The sequence below is a fragment of the Tenrec ecaudatus genome, chromosome 4, assembly GCF_050624435.1.
Source record: "Tenrec ecaudatus isolate mTenEca1 chromosome 4, mTenEca1.hap1, whole genome shotgun sequence".
In the NCBI taxonomy this organism is placed as follows: Eukaryota; Metazoa; Chordata; class Mammalia; order Afrosoricida; family Tenrecidae; genus Tenrec; species Tenrec ecaudatus.
The window spans coordinates 99152740-99174486 of NC_134533.1; the positions used below are offsets into that span (position 1 = coordinate 99152740).

Consider the following 21747-nt stretch of genomic DNA (forward strand, 5'->3'; position numbering starts at 1 on the left):
AACCCTCCTGTAAGCTGTCCTATTTGAATGAGTTCATAATTCCTTATACTCTGAGCCAAGAATTATAAAATAAATGTGAAACTGTGATGATACCATATGAAATCAGGTCTTTTCAATGTGAAAAAACCAAAAATGTGTTACATGTTCTAGAGACTTGAAAAATAAAACCATTTTGATATAGAATAGCACAAAATACAGTTACCATATGTACTCGTTTATTAGCCGAGGTTTTCAGCACATTTGTAATGCCATTTTTTGTGATAAAATTAAGGTGCCTCAGCTGGTATTCAGGTCTGCTTACACCCGAGTATATGTGGTACTTATTCTGAATCAATAGAAACTCGATTCCACATAACCTTTAAAGGCAGGTTGTGAATGTTGTCAAATAGGTCCTCACTCTGTGACCTGTGTTCAGCAGAGCGGTACGCTTCCTGGGCCTGCACCATTCTCGCAGTTGTTGCTACGCTTGAGCCCAGCGAGGCAGGTGCTGTGTCCCTCCATCTCGGGGAGAGTTCCCCTCCATTTTGCTGACCCTCCACCCAGGGTGACTTCCAGGCACTGTCTCCTTCTGATGAACATGTCCAAAGTACATGAGCCGAGGTCTCCACAGCCTCGCTTCGAAGGAGCATTCTGGCTGTGCGGCTCCCTGGCCCATGTCCACAGTGCTGCTCGGGTCAGGTGCCCCTTCGTCCTCACAGTGACAGCTTGGCTGTGTGTGTGTGTGTGTGTGTACATTATGCTGGTTCCATGGACATCAATAATCTTCTCAAAACAGATTTTGGGTGAATCTGAACCTGTTTTGCAATGGGATAAATTTGGAACAGTTATTTGGAAAATAACTGTTGGGAAATAATTGGATTGTCTTTAAAAAAAAAACAAACGATTTCAGTTTGCACATTTCATGTGGAAAGTTACATCTATCTCTAAGGAGGTTTTGGCTTGTTTTATCCTGAACACAGTGCCTAAAATTAGACTGCAGAGCTAAAAATATAAATGTTTTAAGCTCTCTTTTCCCAAAGGTAGTTAGAATAAATAGTGTGACAAACTTTCAAAAATGGGAAGTAAGCAAGTTTAAGGAAATTCAGCCAAAATGTGATCATGCTTCTGTTTTGTATTTCAAAGGTCAAGTAGTTCTTTTAGAGTATTTGACTTTCCTGAAACGAAGCAAGTATTTTTAGCTCGTTTTCTTCTGTAATAATACAAAAATGTGGTGGCTTTTCCCACCGAGCCTGTAAATCTTAGCTAATCTGGCATGTGTTTGGTTGGAGTCGCTCCTTGGACCAGAAGTAGCACTAATGATCCAAGCTTGTTCGGCAAGAACTTTGCTGGGTGCTTCATAAAGGAAAATGGAGCTTGCCTCTTTAGGGCCACAGAGTTTTGTAACTCATTGACAAGCCAGTGGCCTTGGGCTTTTTGTTTTTGTTTTTTTTTAATATTTCCCTCATGTAAATAGCAATAGGGTTCTATATAGGATGAAAAAACAAAACACTTTAAGATAACGTGTATTTGGCATTCAGTGGTTCACCCCATATCAAATCCATTAAGTTGGTGCACAAAAAAATGAGAAAGGTAGTAAAAGTCAGGTGTCTAGAAGCAAAATATTTTCTAGACTTTTAGAATTTCAGGGTATCCAAGAAAATGAAAGTATGTCTACATGAAGCCCCAATTTAGAAGCAGCCTCAATATTTACCAGCAAGTCATATGGATAAATAAATGTAGGTAGCCCTATCTAGAATAATAGTCAAAGATAGGAATGAACTATTGATAAAAGATGAGTGTATCTGAAAAAAAATCATGCTAAGTGAGTAATTCGTACTTTGTGATTCTATTGACATAAATTTCGACATAGAAACCAATCTTTACTGACAGCAGAACATTTTTCCCATAGGGGCAAAAGAAAGCGTGGAAATTAGTATCTTGATTGTGGTGATGGTTTCGCAGGTTGGGTGGGGCCCTCAGAGTTCATGGGACATTCCGTCATCTTTCAACTCCGTTCTTCTGTAAACTTTTGAAGTCTCCACTAACCTGTGTCAAAGCTCATCAATTTATACATCCTACATGTAGAATTTATTGTACTTCAAGCTATTATGAAATGTTGCGTAGGGTGTCTTTTCAATCCTGTTCTGTTTGCTGTTGCTTGACATGTTAAAATCAAACTAAATATTTATACCTCAATTAAAGTGACATTTTATTCCTCAAATCATTGCAGGTTCAATTTAAGTGAATTCTTTGCTTCGTGACTTTTCATTATGGCTCAACTATAGGACTGATGATAAGTCTTTCCACAGCCTTTCAGGTTACTGGCTAGTTCCTTAGGTGATTGCCTCTCTTAAATTACCTTTCTTTGTGAATAGCTCATTGGTGTTACACCCTTTATGGACACTGGGAAGGGTTTGTTAAAGGACACAAAATAGCCTGTTGGTTTTTTTCTTTCAGTTACTCCAGTAATGTAAAGTGTACTGCTAAATAAAGTCATATTTTTGGGAGCAGCGTCATTCAGGGTATTTGAAGTAGGGCCTGACGCTCCCAATCTGGCCATTCGCTCTGCCCTTCAGGTCCACAGAGGAAGTAAAAATACGACATTCCATGATACTTGCTGTGAAGTACCCTTTTCATGGAGAATTACCTCGAGAAGACCAGCTAATACTAAAGACCATTAATTTGTCATGGTAACCATCTGAGTAGGTGTATGATTTTTCCTAAGAAGCAGTCTGAAGAAAGCATATGTTAACCTTGGTCCCAGGCTGGTATTTGTAGTGTAAGATAAAACCATGTGTGTGTCAGAATTCTGAAAGAAACCCGTGTGTTTCAAATCATAACCCATGAGTCAAAGCTGGTAGAAAAGGAGAAAAACATACAGTTAAACCAGAAAGGAGCAATAAAGCCCAAGAGTTCGACTAGAGAAGGCTCTGGGAAGCATGAGCGTAGAGAACGGTTGTGTAGGAATGGGCTCATAGGGGAACTGGATGGAAGGAAAACCGGTCAGAAAGTAGAATAAACACGCAGGTAAGACTTCTTGGGCAGAAATTTCTAAAGCAGCCAGGTGTAAGACGTGACCTCTGAGTTAGTTCATGTTTGAAGTGCAATAATGAGACAGTCAATATCAGTGCAGTTTAAAGGGTATCAGGAATTTCAAGGATAGAGTATTGAATGACCTTGTGTATAGATAGTAATAACCCAGGGCATTGAATGAGGTTGGGGTGCACTGAAACATGATCCTCACTGTGCCTAAAATTACTAAGGATTTTAGAGATTGGTTGGTTGTAAATAACTAAATCCTGGTGATCATGCGAGTCGGGTGATCAGCGTAGGCGGAGACGAAGATCATTGGATACAGAGTCGGGAGTCGGGTGATCGGCGTAGGCGGAGACGAAGATCATTGGAGGACAGAGTCGGGAAGCTTTTATGTCAAAGGACTCACTACTGACCCCTAATATTGAAGCTTGCTAAGAAAAAATACTTTGAGTGGCAAGAGACGGAACCAGGTCCTAAAAGTTCCATGTGTAAGAAAAGGGTGGCGAAGAAGCATGTAAATATGAGCATTGAACTCCTGTGGCCTTCTTGCGCGGCCCCTACAGATATCACATCTCAGACTATTTTCCGTTTCTTTTTTTAATGTGTACCATTACAAAGAGGGGCAAGTTTATTTCCGTTTCTTTTTTTAATGTGTACCATTACAAAGAGGGGCAAGTTTATTTCATATTCAGATATCAAGTCCACACGTGTAATGGTAACCTGCTTTATTCGCGTATAAGATCTGGCATTCTGTTCAGTTGCTATGGGCCGTTGAGTAGACTCAAGCTCATACCAACCCCTTAAGGAACAGCGCAGAGCTTTGCCTTGGGGATTGTAGGCTGTAGTACTTACAGGAGCAACGCACAGATCCTTTCTGTCACGGCGCCTCTGGGCAGGTTGTACTGCTGGCGTTTTGGTTGGCAGTCAAACAGTTAACTATTGTACCATGGGAGTCCTTATCAGTGTTTTACATTTATTATAATTTGAAATAATGGACAGAAATCATTCTCCAAGATATTTGCAGCAACTGTAGTGTAATATGAAAATTCTTCTATCAGTGAAAAGTCAGAAAGGTGCAGTGAATACTTCTTTGTGGCCTACATTCATATTTGAGCAAAGTATTAAATTTCAGTTAAAGACTAGTAAATTTAAAGATGCCCACCACCACCCCTCCCAGTCAAGTTCAGAGACCCCTGAATTCTATTATGATTCTCTGGGTTCAAGAAGCTCTGGTAGCATAGTGGATTATGCGTTGGCCTGTTTTCCATAAGGTCAATGATTCAAACCCCCCCCCCCCCCCGGTAGCTCCTTGGGTTAATGACAAGAATTCCTACCCCCATCAAGGTTTACAGCCTCAGATACCCATGGGGCAGTGCCCATGTGCCCTATAGGGGGGCTGTGAATAAGAATCCACTCACTGCAAGCGAGCTGGGTTTTTCCCCCCTCTGGGTTAGAAAATCAGATTTTAAGGATGGTACTAGCTGTCCCCAGGCTCTGCACAACTATTTATTGGAAAGCCTATTTTTGCATTAAAATCTGAGGTCCCAGGAGGGTAAGGGGGAGGAAGGGAGACCTGATCACAATGATCTACATACATATAACCCCCTCCCTTGGGAACGGACAACAGAAAAATGGGTGAAGGGAGACATCAGACCAGTGTAAGACATGAAAATTAATAATTTATAAATTATCAAGGGTGAGGGAAGGGGAAATGGTACCAAGGGCTAAAGTAGGAAGAAAATGTCTTGAGAATGATGGTGGCAACAAATGTGCTTGTGATAAGAGTTGTACGAGTCCCCAGTAAAAATGATTTTAAAAATAAAAATCTGAAGTCCAGACAATGGTAGGTAATAACTAATAGGCTTTGTAACATACACCAAAGCATTATTCTTGCTACATTATTATGTTAGAAGTAGTGTGTCTGTAAGTGCTTCTTTAATTTTTTTTAATGCACAGAAAGATATACTCTACAGACAAGACATTTAGTTCACTGATGTTCAATACATAAAATTCCATCAAGAGACTGGCTTAGGAACAGAATGGGTTTGTAATCCAGGGAGTGCCTGTAAAAGGAGGAGGCATGAGCACAGAGGCATGGAAGAGAACTCATAGGCTGGAAGTGGCAGTACAGAGCCCCCGCCTCAGGACCCAGTGGTGATAGATAGGGTGGAGGAGGCCAGGAGTTTGTCTCGACGCACAGCTGTGGTGGAGGAAGGCTGCGGGGAAGGCAGGGACCTTCCTGACGAAATGGTGCCTCTCAAGGCACAGCAAGAAAGTGGAAGGAGAGGAGGACGGCCCTGGCCTGGAGGTGCTGGCAAGCCAAGCTCCAGGCCCGGGATGGAAGCCTGTTGAGACGAGCTGTCAGGTGTGGCCTGTATTCACGCTTCCATGAGGAGTCCCGGTGAGAAAGTTTGGAGGACCCCCCAAAGGGATTTGAGATTGAGAGAGGGAAGTGATCGAGAGATGTGGATGGATTGATCCCCTCTCCCTGCTGTGAGAGTAGAGCATGTATGAAGTCAAAGAAATATGCTTGATGACAAGGTCAAGCGGGATGCGTGGGTGGTTGGTTCTGTTAAATCTACAAATGTTACTAGTCCTACACTACACTGCTTTGATTCTGAGCACCCAAAACAACCATTGGAGGGCTGGTGAGTAAAAATATACTGTGAGAAGAATTCCCCTACAAGGAAGAGTAAGGAAACTACCATATATACTCATGTATAAACTGCGTGTTTCTTAATCGTTTTATTAGGGGCTGATACAACTCTTATCACAATCCATGCATACATCAATTGTGTAAAACACATCTGTACATTCATTGCCCTAAGCTGCATTTTTTCAGCACATTTTTAATGCCGTTTTTGTGGTGGTAAAATTAGGTGCCTTGGCTGATTCTCGGGTTGGCTTATACTCGAGTGTATACGGTAAATTTTAAAGCATGTATGTGTCTGGTTTAATAAGGCTAGATAAACTTTAAATCTTTGTAATCCCATCTTTAGTCCTTTGCACATCCCAGAACTTTATATCTGACTTGGGTACATTTTTACTATAAAACGGATGTTGGTTCTTCAAGTCTATACAAGTATGTGCACAGTTGCCTTAATGTGCATTCATCAAACCAGTGCATTGATTCTGTTTGCTCGTGTTTGTTCTTTTTCCTAGGAATTAGCCCTCCGGAGCCAGTTACCAACATTGGAGCAGGATGGCGGGACTCAAAATCCAGTCTCTTCTCCAGGGATGTCTCAGGAGCTGAGAACAATGACGACCAATAGTTCAGACCCCTTTCTGAACAGGTGGGTGAGAGCACGGCCACGCTGTGGGCCGGAGATCATCGCGCGGAGTACGTGTACTAGGTTGTTTGGAACACCCGTGTGGGCACAACACCCTTGCTGTAAATGAATCTCTCCTGAATGGGGAGTGCACGGAACGCTGAGGAGTCAAAGCGTCTCCTGGGAGGAAGTGAGCTGTCGAGACTTGCCCTGGGAATACTCATTCAGAGTCCCAGCTTGCGTGCCTCTGCCCTTCTGTTGACTAACAGTTACTTAAAATGACAGAATCATGAAGGAACATGTGAACGCCTCTCTCTGAAAGCAAATGAACTGCATCCAAAACCGACTTAGGACAGCATTGTAAAGATCATTGGGAGGAATTTTCCACAGAGGTGTTCAGCTGGAGAGCTTTCGCTAAGCAACATTGTAAGCAACCAGGCTGTCTGTTCTTATGAGCTGTGCTTCCAGGAGACAAAGTGTAAGGTGGCATTTTTTCAAGAAACACATTAAGATTGATGATAGTATTTGAAAATAGCATAGCTTAAGGATGCTTTTGAGTGGATTCCCACAAAAATTGGCGTTTTAGGCAGACTGCAAAAATGTTTTATATATACATACATATACTATATATATATATGGCTATGTTGAAAAGTACAAGCTGAAACAGGTCGTATTCTTTACCTAGAAACCATTTAAAATTATGATTTGGGTAGATTGATTTCATTCTTCTAGATTGCAAAAGGCTTGGGGGGGGTGCTTTGCTAGGTTTGGTGCTTTGCTTTTTCAACCAGTTGTAAACACACTCAACAATGTTTTCCAGTGTTTTGGATGAGTGATGCAGGCAGTTAGTCTGCTCAGTAGAGGCTCTGGTGGCGTAGCTCACTTCCTGTGAGGTCGCTAACCAGGAGGCCAGTTGTGGAGACCCACTTCTGCTCCAGGCTAGAACGATGAGGCTTTCTGCGGCTTTGAAGATCTGTCGCCTCAGAAACCCACAGGCCAGTTTAACCCTGTCCTATAGGATTGCTAAGAGTCAAATCAACTTGATAGCAATGAATTTTATTCTACGACATTTCGGCTCTCCCCAGTTGAAGTGAGGTCTGTAAGATTCTAAGAACGAACAAACTTGCTTATCCTTGTAAAGAACATGTACTGTAAGAGACTCTCACATAATTTGCCCGGTCTTAAGATTAGTTCGGATGGCCTTGTTGAGAGGCCTGGCTTTGAAAGCATTTTCCACTGCATGTATGTTTGTATGCGGTAAAGTTCCGCCTGATAATGTGTGTCTTGGAATCAGGCCTGAGCACAATTAAGCTGAGGTTTATTAGGAAAGGTTGTAATAGCACAGAAGTTTTCTCACCAGGAAAATCTTGGTTCTGGTTCGGTGGGATCCAGGTAATGCCGTCACTGATGGTATATCTTAAAATCCAGGCGTGAAAGGACCCTCGTTAGAAAAATGGGCCAGGTTGCATATCCTTCCAACAGTTACTTGTTGGAGGTTGGTCCTTAAAACTAAGACGAGAAGTGGCCCCCCTCGAAGGGCCTGTTTCCTGGAAAGATTACAGGGTGGGAGCTAATCAGCCTGTTGGTACTACTCTTCGCCGCTGTGTCCTCAGAGGTCGTTCTGGGCGTGTGGCGTGGAGGCCTAGCGGAGGCTCCTGGAGTGTTTATCAGAGAGTGAGGGCTGCAGGAGACAGCGGCGTTCTGCAGGGAGCTGTTCTGGTCAGGAAAGTGGCCCGGTAAACCCTGTCATCAGAGGCGCTCAAGTGCTTCCCCTGTGCTTGGTGTGAACTCTGCCCAACTCAAGGCGTCTGCTTTTGTTCTGTGTCTGACATCTGGCTCAGCTTAGCAGGGAGCATGGGTGGGGTGAGTAGGACCAGGCCCTTAGTCCAGGTCAGGGCTGGCCGAATAGAAACCAGCCATGTCCCAAGGCCTTCTCAGACACCGCACACTGTGTGCACCTGGCCTCAGAGGCAGGTTTGTGTTTTCTTGGGTCTGTGGGAGCCTTTTGAATCTGACCCCACCAGCCCATTAGAGCAAAACTAGTGGTTGTTTAGAAAAAATGATGTGAGAAGAGATGAGGCAAATGATTTGCGTCACTTAGGGAAGAAATGATGAGTACTGAGCAATTGTTAAAGCTTGTTTTAATTTTTTTTTCACTTTCTTGTAAATTGTTTAGTGTCAGTTTACAGTTGCTTAAATGTCCGGTTCAGGGGAAGCTAAAAAGTTCGTGTTTGTCTTCAGATACCATTAACAATAACAATTGCTTGGTTCCAAACGTTTCCGTAATGTTAACATTAGTAGATCACAGGCTTTTACAGCCCATGCCAGCTGCTGTCTACGTGCTCTCAGCTCAGGAAAAGCGTTCTCTTTACAAGTGTGATATTCTAATGATGCTTATTTCTCATACCTGTGTATAAATCTGGGGAACTGTTCATTTAGCCTAAAGTAAAAATTTGTCTTGGCTCATACACACTCCAGGGGTGTGCCTTTGTCAGTTTAGTTTGTAACTCTCCTTTAACTTGAGCTACAAGGTGCCTATCTTAAGATGGTGAGATGTTTGAGCCCGCCTTCCCCACCCCAACGAAAAGCCAGGAGTCTTATCTTATCGTCAGTGACTCATCTCTTGGCTCAGTCCAAAAGGAATTCTGGCTTTTTATTTTGAGTTGCCCTATGTGGGGGAGGGTGTCCCCTTACCAGAGCGAGGAATTGAACGCAAGTCTAGTGCAGGCCTGTCTCACCTCCCACGTGGAGCTTGCATTTTGACTTCTCTATTTCTGTTACTGACACCTGGGAAATTGAGACCTTGAAGCCAGAGACTACCTGTGCCAATCAATGTCTGTCCGCTGCTGTGGTATTCACCCTTCCCCACCCACCCACCCACCCACCGTGGCCAGACCGGAAGCTGCCAGCTTCAGTTTGGACTCACGTCTTTTGCACCTTGTTGCCCATGGGCCGTGTGTGCTTACAAGAAGGGGGTTTGTCTCAGATGTTGCAGGGGAAAGAGCTTGCTCTAAATCAGACAGTTGTGTTACCTTGAATGGATTGTTCTTTTTCCAACCCCCCTAAGTCTATTTGTATCTTGTTCTTTGCAGTGGCACCTACCACTCTCGTGATGAGAGCACCGACAGCGGACTCAGCATGAGCAGCTACAGTGTTCCCCGGACTCCAGATGACTTCCTGAACAGCGTTGATGAAATGGACACAGGTTGGTGTTCCTTATTCCTGTCAGTAACCAGACCTGCTGTCAGCAATCACCACCCAGCCACCAGCATGAGCCATAGCTCCCCAGTACTATTCAGAAGAACATCCTACAACTTCGGTTCAGATGGAGCATGGTCTCTGTGTAGTGGTTTATAATTAAAGTCTTTTCTCAATTTTCCACGTCATAAATATCCTTGGCTGTATTTCCAGGGCCGGTGTTGATGATAGGAGTCAGTTGCTTAGCAGTTGGTGAGCCTCTTTGTTTTGGAGAGAGTTCTGTATGTGATTCCCTGCCCGCTCCTATCTTCTGTGAAAGCTTTTGTTCCCGCATAAGTCTTTATGGTGGGAGAGGATGGGTGATGGGGGAGGTGCCAAGAAATAACCTGCCTCACAGGCATGGAGGAGCTATTTCCTATTTGGCTTACCTGGTGACCCTGCCTTTATAGCTCTGTGGAGTGCCCAAATTGACCCGGGAAGAAGCCATTCTCGAACTAGCTAGTTCTTTAACTTGTCGGCTCCTCTTCTCGAATTGTTTAGCAAGTGTTTCGTGCCTGAGCTCAGTCCAGCTCTTGGCTTCGAGCTTTCCCTTTGCTTATCTAAGTCATAATCATCCTGAGGAGCCACTTCAAATCCCTCTCTTACCAACCTACCCTGCTCCCCTCTCACCTTTCTCCAGATTCTGTCCGCACTTGGTGTCTGTGTTAGCTTTTCTGAAAGTGTCGCCATTGTATTTCTCTAGAATGTTAATGTTGTCCTGTGCCTCGCTGGGCCAGGTACGTTTGGGAAACCTGGAAGCCAAGCTGTGAGAATTTACTTAATCACAAATTTCTGGGAGACATGTTTTATTGTGAATGTAATCCCTTGAGTGGAAAATAATTTTTTATATTTTAGTCTTTCCCAAAAGTATACCTGAGGGAAAAGCAAAACTAAACCCACTGCCATTCAGCCGATTCCAACCCAGAACGATCCTTTGGCACGTAATGGAACTGCTGTGAAGGCTTTCGGAGGCTGTATGTCTTCATGGAAGCAGACCGCCTCCTCCTCCTCTCATGGAGTGGCTAGTGGATTTGAACCCCTGGCCTGTGTGATTTATGTTTACGTTTAATCTTGCTGTCGTGGCACAGGGCTTGCTACTGTGCGGTGTACTTGTTCTTGCACTTTGGGGTACGTATAATCATTGGAATGAATTTGCTTTTCACGGCCCTCTGTTGCACGTAGTCATAAGCAATGAAGCCATTGGCCACATCTTTGAACAAATGCAGACGCAAAACTGAGATTGTGTTTTCTTTTATCTCTGGATTGTTTGACTCAAACTCTGGTCATCAATTTAGGATGTCAGGAGTTCTCTCTCTCTCTCTTTCTATGCTCATGTGATATGCACTTCCTGTGTTCTCCTCCAAAAATTGCCTCATTACCTCTCTCTCCTAATTAGGTGATACTATCAACCAAAGCACCCTGCCCTCACAGCAGAACCGTTTCCCAGACTACCTTGAAGCCATTCCTGGGACAAATGTGGACCTTGGAACACTGGAAGGAGATGGAATGAACATAGAGGGAGAAGAGTTGATGCCAAGTCTGCAGGAAGCTCTGAGTTCTGACATCCTGAATGACATGGAATCCGTTTTGGCTGCCACCAAGCTAGATAAAGAAAGTTTTCTTACATGGTTATAGAGCCCTCAGGTAGACTGAATTCTGCATCTGTGAAGGATCTAAGGAGATGAGACATAACGTACCTGAAATTTCCAAATAAGGCAGTTGTAATCTTCTGGCTCACACTGAAAAAGATGAACAATGTCCAGCAAGATTCATTCATCTACTATTTTGCTCTTCCTTGCCCATTGCTGCTGTTAATATATTGCTGACCTCTCACAGTTGGCTCTAAAGAATCAACACCCCCCCTTTTTTTGTCTTGTTTTGTTTCTTTTGCTATTATAACTACTGTTCATTTGGGGGCTGGGGAAAGTGAGCCTATTTGGATGATGGGCACCAATCCTTTTGCCCAGTTGGATGTTCAATGATCATTTTAACTAAATAACTCAGACTGGGAAGTCAAATGCTTCATGTCACAGCATCTAGTTTGTTCAAGCAAATGTTGCTTCAGCTGCCTTTGGTTAGTGGAAAAACATGACTTTCTGGTCTGACAAGCCAAAAATGTTGTATCTGATATTATGGACTTAGTGTTGATTTGAAGAGATAGCTGAAACCAAGGCTAAAGACTGTTTTACTTTCAGTGTTTTTTTGTTTTTCTTTTTCCTCCTAGTGCTATCATTAGTCACTTAGTGACTGATTTGATTTTAGGAGCTCATAAGGCATGAAACATTTTCCCATAGAAATACATTAATTATTGCCACGTACTCTAGTATAGGTCTTGTGTTTTGTTTTATTATTTTGTTTTGGTTGGTTGGTTTTGTCAGAACCTGGGCGAATTACCTTATTAGTGAATCTGTTTATAGTTGTAGCTTGGGAAGATTATTATAGTTCTTTTTGATGAAATCTACATTTTCTTATTTTTTGTTTTTATTTTGTTTTGTTTTTTACCATTTTATTTAAATCTTGATTATCTGCTCTATATAACCACACACGCTTATAATGTTTATGATAGTGTAATAGCAGAATATATCTTTATATCTTTTTTTTCCTTAGGATTTTCAACTTACTGTAAAACAATAGCTTTGAATGTATGCATTTTGAATACATGACTAGTAGTCTATATTTCCACAGATAGTTTAAAATCTGGTTGGGGCAGAGTGCAGGTGTTTGAGGTAGTTTAGTGTTCCAGAGAAGGCTGTTAGTACGGAGAGGGCCTAGAGCTGGATGCGCCAGGCCCTCTGGGCATCCAAGAAATAGTGTCTGGAGAATTTGAACAGAGCCAAAAAAAAATGCCTTTCCTTGTTGTTACTCCCTGGGACTAATTCTAAGTCTTGACGGGAAATAACCGAGTAGGCTCAATGTACATGGCAGAAAGAATCTCTGTGGTTGGTTACCTTCCTTTGGCTTTGGAAGTTGACCTTCACGTAGTTTTGAAAGTGAATCTAGCGCTGTAGTCCTTATTTGTAACGAGCACGTTAAAGACTAGCTTGAAGTCTTTAACACTGACTACAGCGTTGTTCTTTTCTTGGGAGACTGACTCTGCTTCTCTATGCTGAGAATTGTCCCTGGATGCCACGCAGAATACTGTATGGTCATGAATTAGCTGGAAGTGATCAGATTAATAAAATGTATATTGGTAGTTGAATTTAGCTAAGAAATAGAGATAATTTTGATTATACCTTTATTTTTACAGGAAGAGATATAACTAGAGTATGAGTCTACAGGAGTAATAATGGTTTCCAAAGAGTATTTTTAAAGGAACAAAATGAGCATGAATCAACTCTTCAGTATAAGCTATAAGGTAATAGTTGGTTGTGAATTATAGTGGCACCAGCTAACACCTGTATGATTAAGGGTCTTTCAATGTTTCTAGGATAAACCTTTATTTTCAAGGGTTTATCACAGACATAAAATCTCCTTCCTGGCCAAAGCTGCTATGAAAAGCCTCTGCTTGGGAAGATTTAAAAAAATTTTGCCAAATTAAAAAAACAAAACACCCCCCCCCCCAAAAAAAAAAAGAACCTAAGTATGTTGACCCTTGGATTTAGAGGATTGTGGAAGTTAAGATTTAAAAGTTTTACATTAAATACTTTCAGTTCTCGACAAATGCAATCACTGTGTGTATATAATGATTTCTAGGTTGATCTTCGTAATAATTGACTCTAAGACTCTGATTAAGAGAGCATCAGAGAGATCAGATCTTGCTTGAAGTGTAGAGGGACGTGTGCACTGTGCAGAAGGATGGATTTTGAGAGCGGTGACATTCTACACAGACTGCATTGTTGAATCTGTGGATGGTGCAGCATGTTGTTTTCATGTGCGGAAGATCAAAGCTACTTGGAAGGAGTGCCTACAATTTGCTATTAAGCTACAGATTAAGATTGCATCTTTTATATCAGCAGAATAGTTTTAGATATGGGGAGGGTGGGAAGGTAGGGGGTTGTGAAGATGTAGTGGAACCTTGATAAGAGTATAAGCTTCTTTCTCGTCAATAAAGATTTTTTGTCTCAGATCTTGCTGTCCTTAATGGCAGCTGTTGCTAAAATTTCAATCCCTTCAGTTTATCCGCAGAACGAGAGTATGCATACCTTCATTTCCCCTCCTCCTAAATTGCCCAGTTATACCTCAATGTTGTCACAGCACTGTGGTCCGTGACACAGAGCTTTGATCTTAGCATCCCCTCTACCTGAAGGGAAGCCCCGGACTCCAGGTCCCTGCTCTTTGTGAGTTTGAACCACCACCTTGAGGCGGTGTTTGTTATTGTATGTCCTTGTTTCTAATGTAAAAGTGTAACTGCTTCTTGGTTGTATTGGGTAGTGTGGGGATAAGACTTCGACTGGGTATTCTTGAATTGCTTTTACAATAAACCAGTTTTATAATCTTTAAATTTATCAGCTTTTTATATTTGTGTTCTTTTCAGTTAGTTTCTTAGATCTACTTTTGGTCGATTTGGAGTTTCAGATCTCTCAAAGCACCATGTGTTGTAATAACTTTGAATTATTATAGTGCCTTTTATATATATAAATAACATTGCTATTTTAAGCATTCAAATTAGTAGATGCATTCTCTATGGAACCGTGGCAGAAACACTGAAGATTGCTAGTCATTATGTAATGCAGAATTTATAGCAGTCAGTGTTGGAACTCAGACAGTGCAACAATGAGAGACGCTTTCCAGTGGTTAACGTTTTCGTAGCTTCTGCACAGCTGACAGTGAGTGCCCGATAAATTTTATCTTTGCAAGCATGTTTTTATATGAATTGTGGGGGTGCCTGTCTTAATGATTTTCTGTATCTTGAAAAGTATTCTCTCTCCACATTTTAAATGTTTTATATTAGAGAATTCTTTAATGCACACTTGTCAAATATATATATATATATACATACATATATATATTACCAATGTTACCTTTTTTGTCTTAGATGTAAGAGCATGCTCATATGTTAGGTACTTACATAAATTGTTACATTAATTTTTCTTATGTAATACCTTTTTGTTTATGTGGTTCAAATATATTCTTTAAACTCTTCTTGGTTGTTTTTTAACAGTTGATCGTATTTAAAGTGCTTTTTGTTTGGGGGTTGTTTGGGTTGGTTTTTTTTTTTGCTTCCTAATGGTCTTCCAGTAGAAAAGTACTAATAAAAAAATGAAAGGTGACGTCAGTAATAAATGGTAGATAAGTTAAGGTTAGTCTTACTTCTTTGGATTGGGCACAGCATTTGTTTTGTGAATCCAGGTATGATCCCTGAACTTTCTTTCTACATCTGCCGTTGACCCATCCACCCCATCAGTTGCGGAGTTTAAGAATTGTACCTTTCAAATGTCCTTGGCACAGGAAAAGCAGAGAAGAATGTGACACTGCATTCCCCAGTAACCTCCGGTTTTATTTCTCCAAAGTATTTTCTGATGTGGTCTTAAAACATAAATAACATGGATGTTAGTGAAAATTACCACATCATTTTTATGAATAAGAATGTTCAAAAATCTAAGTTTTAGGACCTGGGCTTAGTGTATTCATAAAGTCTTCATTTATTGATACCTCCATCTGAAAGCTCACCATATTTTGCTGTGTGAGGAGAAAAATGACTGGTGTAAAGTCACGGAAAACTTGACCGAAAATTTCAAATTGTGAAGCTGTTTCTTGACAGCCTCCGTGGAAGTCTATGTACTTCTGAAGGCTGTGTGTCCGTGAGAATCTGCTCTTTGTTTCATACCGAGGCACATCAGCAGCGTCGGCGTCCCGGAGACTCAGATCACGTTCCTCTTGAATGTTCTCTGCGTTTGAGAAACGAAAACCAGTCTGCAGGGGCCAGATGAGGGTTGTGGGGAAGATGGCATTGGGATTTTCAACCAGACCCTTGGAGGAGGGCGGCCCTGGCTGCGTTTAGAACATATGGGCACATTAGTGTGATGGGGAAATTCCCGACCTTTCTCACCAATGCAGTTTCCCTTTTCTTAAAGCTTCTCTGATCGTTTCGTATCCTTGGAGAAAATCTGTCAAATTGCCCCGTGGGAACACCCCCACCCTCCCACACACACTTTCAAAATTAAAAGAAAAAGATCATTTCCAGAAAAACCACCGAACTCACACCTCTTCTGCATTGAATTTAACAGGCCTAGCCAGATTTCCCCTTTTTTTATTGGACCTTGTTTTTGATTCCCTGCCCCCCTCCAAAATGAGACTTCAGTAGGGAGTTTGTGTGTAGTCATCCACTGATTACAGAGAGTTTGACATGAACTTGTATATGTATGAACTGACATTCTAGCAAAACATTTTTTACGTACCTGTGGGGGACCAGCTTCCACAACCGAATGGGTCCAAAGGGCAGTTGCGTAATTGAAGGATAAATTAAAGAAACAACAGACATGGCTCCCCTCTTCCGATGGCAGCATCAAGAGCGAAAGCTAATGTGTTCCCCTGCAGGCTCATCAGCTTGGGGCATGCAAGCCATGTCATTCACATGCTAACAGGAAGGGGGTGGATGCTGTAGAGGCATACACGTGACAGGCAGGTACACCTAACAAGATGGGCGGTGTCTAGAGTTAAGATGGAAGCTCAGCCTTGGTCAGTTCTGGCTGGCTTGACCTTAAGTGTCCCTGAGCTCTTCTCCATGGAAGCAATCTGTGATTCTTATCAGAAGGGATGTTCTGCTTTTGATGGCAAATAAGCTTTAAGAAAAAAAGCCTTCACCCTTCAAGAGTATAGTGAGCGACCATGTGTTTGTAAGCACAACCTTAAAACGTGTTATTAGGGACAGTGTGGAGAACACCTTAATTAGGAGGATGTGATCAGGATTCATCTTCAGACTCTTGGCCTCCCAGATCCCTTAAGTATGAGCCTAAAGGATTTGCCAGTTTCCCATACTTAATGCCTGTATGATTTTTAAAAATTGTGATAAATACATGTAGCAAAACAATGAGCCCTTCCCCAGTCTTCATATGGATAGGTGTAGTGCAACATTGATTTTTCCATCATCTACTTCAATATATAGTGTTTGTACACCTTTCCTCAAGACAGCCTGTATCTGGGCACACAGGATTGATCTAAGAGACAGTGCACATTCATATTGTATTCATTGACGTTTGGCAGTGTAAGTCCAAGGAGCCTGCTGGTCAGGGTTTAGTAGTCGCCAAGTTCACGGTTCACAGTCCAGACCACCCAGCAGCTTTGTGGGGGAAAGACATGGCGATCGACTTCCTACAGATGGTCTTCGGTGACTACACGAGTGCTGCTCCTCTGGTTGGCACTGGCCTTGGTGGTACCCAACAGCAACAGCAGTGTGATGCACCTGCACTCGGGGCCTGCGCAGCCAGATGTACCCACCTTCCGTTTGCTCTGAGAGCTTCAGCGAACCAATGCATTGGAATTAGGAATCGCGTCTGGAGGGAATGGAATAGTGTTCCCACGAGTTAGGAAGCATAGTAGTTAAGAGGTCACCAACTCTTTTTTTTTTCTTTTTCCTCTTTTTTTTCCCCTTCCCTCCCCTTTCCCCCCTCCCACATATGCCCTTGGTAATTTATACATCGTTATTTTGTCATATCTTGCCCTATCCAGAGTCTCCCTTCCCCCCTTCTCTGCTGTCCCTCTCCCAGGGAAGAGGTCACATGTGGATCCTAGTAATCAGTTCCCCCTTTCCAACCCACTCACCCTCCACTCTCCCAGCATCGTCCCTCACACCCTTGGTCCTGAAGGTATCATCCACCCTGGATTCCCTGTACCTCCAGCCCTCATATGTACCAGTGTACAGCCTCTGTCCTATCCAGGCCTGCAAGGTAGAATTCGGATCATGGTAGTTGGGGGGAGGAAGCATCCAGGATCTGGGGGAAAGCTGGGTCACCAACTCTTGATGCAAGTCATTGGATGAAAATTTTATTGAATGAGAAATCAGATGATGTGATTGCATTATGGAATGATAGTAGCTCCCAATTTTAAAAAGTTAAAAAAGCAGATGCGAATTCTGTGACATGAAACAATACAATTCTCAGCATCCTACATGGAATTTTTTCGCGATCTTGATATAAAAAGAGCCTTTATAAGTATTAGATAATGCCCTAGCCATAAACTAGCCTTAATGGTGGCAATGAAAACCATTTCACAATCAAACCAACAGGATGATTTTGAACATTTAAATCTGTTGTAGTTTAGCAAGTAAAAATATCTCCCAAGCGGAGAGGCTTCTAAGCTGTCACGACCAGTTAAACACATATCTATGTGCTATGGAAAGCTGTATTTGGAGAACTCTGAGCTAAGAGTCTATTTGCAGTCTTTCTAAACATCTACTCGAAAACCTGGAACAACAATTACAAAGTGAAGGAATAAGTTACTGTAACTCTCTGAAATTGAGTCTTGGTTTTAGGACTCTTGAGTGGACATGGTTTGTTTCTTAGTAAAAGGAACTTCGAGGAATGAACAGAGAACTAAGCTAAAAGGATCCCTTTGTGATATTTTCAGAGCCTTGGTGATTTGGCATTTTACATGTGGTAACTTTTCCAGGGATTAAAAGCAGGCTACCCCCAAAGAGGTGAAGATTAAACGTGTCTTGAATGTCCACTTTCCTTGGCTGTTCCTTCCCTTGAAGTGAACCACTGCACCTCCTGGGGTGCCGCAATCCTCTGCAGCGGTTCACACAGTCACACAACTCACAAAAGCCGAAGGGATTAGCGGGTGTCATTATGTGAAAAACCCTGAAGTTTGCATATCTGCCTGGAGCCACCGCCTCATCTCTCTCCTCGCAGGAGCTGGTGAAATCAGGTCAGGTGAAAGATCAAACCGCAAGTCCTAAGAAACGGAGCTCAAGGAAAAGCAAGACAAATACAGGGTCAAGATCAGAAGCCATGTATGTCTGAAAGTCAAAGCAGGCCTTAGAGCCATGCTCAGCCAGGGAGGGAAGCTCACAAAAGGGGAAAGCTTTGTGGTGGCTGCCTCTCTATAGACCAGATCCCCAAGAAAACCAAGCCTGATGACTTGATTCACCACCTCTACGAAGGTGAAGATGCAATATCTCCCATCTTAATCTTGTCTGTTACAATAACAGAACTCCAAAATGAGATTACAACCACAGGCATAGAAACTAGAATTTACAAGTCACTACAAAATGGATTATGACCCATATTAAGTAACTACATTGCAAATAAAAAGTTTCTTAGGATTTTCATCTCCTTATATTCATGTCTCGTCCCATGTATATTTCACAATGATATAGTGTAGTTTCCATAACCTTCATAAAAATATATGAAATAATTTATGAATTTAAGCATTAGAAGGCATACATCCATTCCTTTTAAGGAATTGGTTCAATTACAAATAAGTGGCTGAGTTATAGTAGGTTTTCACTGGATTAAAATGGCATCAAGCCCAGGAGCCCTTGGGGCATGAGGGTTCTGCATGGGACTGCTAACCAAGGTCAGCAGTTTGAAACCACCAGCCACTCCTCTGAAGAAAGATGGCCTTCTACTCCTGTGAAGAGCTACAGCCTTGGAAACTCAGGGGCCATTCTGACTTCTCTAGGGTAACTAAGAATCAAGTCAGTGGTGTTTAGAGAAAACTTCTTTAACCCACATAAAGAGAAATTAATGTTCACACTCTGTGGATTGTGTGGTAGAATCTAAGAATAAAGCATTGCTACATTTTAGTCTTATCTCCATGAGCTACTGAAGCCAACTAGAAGCCAACCGAAAGATTGATGGATTGGAAAACTTGGCTGAAGACTAGCTCCTCAAGTGAACCTGGCAGCAACTTCTGTGTAAGCACCTCCTTTCAAATCCTCTTTGCAGCCAGGGTTCAACAGAGGCAGCTCATTGGCAGTAGGTCAGCAAGGTCCAAGCGACAGTCAGATTATCTCAAATGTGTGAAGCCCAATGCCTGGGCAGACTGATAACCGAGACTTTAGCTTGTCTGATTAACAATATATGACTCCTCCGTATTTTGAGAACTTTTTGTGGGAATAGTAACATCATTCTGTCACATGCAGTGGGATATGCAGACCAGCATGAGGCAAGGTGCTGTCCAGTCCAAGAACTACTGATGCATCACTATGGAATGTGTGTAAATCAGCCCAGAGCTGCTCTTTGGGGGATACATCATTGATCTTAACAAATGTAAAACCCCTAGCCAGGTTTGGGATATTGCTTAGGAAGTTTAACTCATGTTTGAACTAAAAATGAACTATTGATCAAGTGCCTGCGAGTCTCCCAAAGTCATTATATTAGGCTAGTTGCTCTAGAGAAATAAAACCAAGGACACTTGTATATTTGTGTGTTGGGGCATATCAATAAAGAGAAATTTATGTCAAGAAAATAAGTCACATAATTGTAGAAGTGAACAAGTCTTGTCTGCATCCCCATAGATTGGTGGCTGCAGAGGCCGATAACTCCAAGGTCAGTAGGTCAGATGTGAATCTGAGCCCAGCAGATCAAATGACAGGCTTGTTATGGCCTGTCCTGGGATTGGCAGGCAATTTGGCAAGCCAGTGCTTCAGGTCCAGAGAACTAAAGGTTGGGGAGCCAGATGCAGGTTCCAGACCCAGCAAAATGCAAGCTGGCTTTTCCACAGCACCTCGACGTAGGAAGTAGGCCACTGCCCAAGGAAGCTTATTAGGGCTGTTACTTGAGTAAGGGTTATATTCTACCCTGATTTTAGGACAGATCTTAAAGCAGGTTACGCATACCAGATCCTATTATGAATTTGATTACATGTTAAGTCCCATCATGAGCAATTACTAGGCTTTACATTCGAGACCACTGAGACTCCTGACCTAGCCAAAGTGACACAAAACCTACCACAGGAACAAGGCAAAAGTCCCAAAGACTGAACACACCTTTTCGCATGGTTTCACTGGTGTATCCTGTTGGGTATGGCAACGCCTTCTGCCATGGATGCTTTATTCCTACAGGAGTTGGTGGCCGCGTCACTTGATCCTCCCTGGGGGAAAGTGAAACGTAGGCCATCAGCCTGAAAGACTGGTCAAAAAGACCACATCTTCGAAGTTGTTGGACGCCATGGAGTCAGCTCCTCCTCCCCGCAGTGCCCGAGCTTGTGCCGAGTTCGGAAGTTGACCCAGCAACTGGTAAACCATTAAAAATTCTTTAACGGCAGTGTTGCTTTTAATGGGAGCATGGCCTTTCTTGGTGCTATCTTGTTTATTACTGAGTCATTCAGAATAGACCTTCAAACGAGGTGGGTTTACCAAGGGCCCTTGTGAATCTCAGCCTCACTCATTGAATTCATGCCAATAGTATTCCTCCCCATTTGAAAATAGGTGATTTTCTTCAATATTAATGAATAGCTATTTAAACCAGTGGTTCTCAACTTTCCTAAGGCCGCGACCTTTTAACACAGTTCCTCATGTTGTGGTGACCCCCCCAACCATAAAATCCCTTTCGTTGCTGCTTCATAACTGTCATTTTGCTACTGTTACGAATCGGGTGGCCCTGTGAAAGGGTTGTTAAACCCCCAAAGGGGTCACGACCCACAGGTTGAGAACCATTGGTCTAAACACTTCCACGTATTGCCCTATCTGACCTTTGCAAACCCTCTAAAATGTAGGTGGTTCTGCCAGCTATGTGCCTCCTCCCTCTAGGTGCACACTCCCTGTTGGTGGCTGAGAGGTGACTGAGAGAAGTGGAGACTGTGTAGCCCAGAAGTGGGACTTCTTTTCTCTGTGAAGTTTACCATCTTCACTGAAGCTTAAGCTGTCTTTTTTAAAATTATTATTATTATTTCAATTTCTGAGCTTTCCTACTCGTAGCTTTCCTGTCCATGGAGAAGTCAGCTGCAACTGTGCCCTGTGCCATAGGCAAAGCAGGGGAACCGCTACCGCAGTAAGATGGGGCGGGAGAAGTGGTGTTGGGCCAGGAGGGACCACCTCCGTTTTCACCAGTAGGAGAGTGAATCCAACTGCACACCTGCTCCAGGAGCATTCTTCTGAGGCCTTCCATTTGAGTCCTCTGACACCATCCATCCCGGTCACGATAGTCAACTTCTCTCGTGTTCAATGTCCCAGTGATCACAGAATTTGTAATAACCCGATGGGTGTTGATTGAGAAAGTTGCTAAGTTGCCATGACTCGGACTTAGAAAACACTCAATGGTTTCACCAGCAGAAAGGATGTTGCAAGCACAAGGGGAGAAAACGTGGGGAATGAGAAGTATTTCAGCCTCACTGGACTGTCAAC

The 21747-nt window shown here is 42.6% G+C and overlaps 1 protein-coding gene across 12 annotated transcripts in view; it reads left to right on the forward strand.

Moving 5' to 3' along the window:
* YAP1 (Yes1 associated transcriptional regulator) overlaps nt 1-13077 on the forward strand; it is a 122569-nt gene extending 109492 nt beyond the window's left edge. For all 12 annotated transcript variants that reach the window (XM_075546511.1, XM_075546503.1, XM_075546512.1 and 9 more), the window contains 3 exons: nt 6178-6308; nt 9377-9489; nt 10918-13077. In XM_075546511.1, the coding sequence (XP_075402626.1) occupies nt 6178-6308; nt 9377-9489; nt 10918-11156 (483 nt within the window). In that variant the 3' untranslated portion in view covers nt 11157-13077. The remainder of the gene's footprint in view (nt 1-6177; nt 6309-9376; nt 9490-10917) is intronic.
* The last annotated feature ends 8670 nt before the right edge of the window (nt 13078-21747 follow it).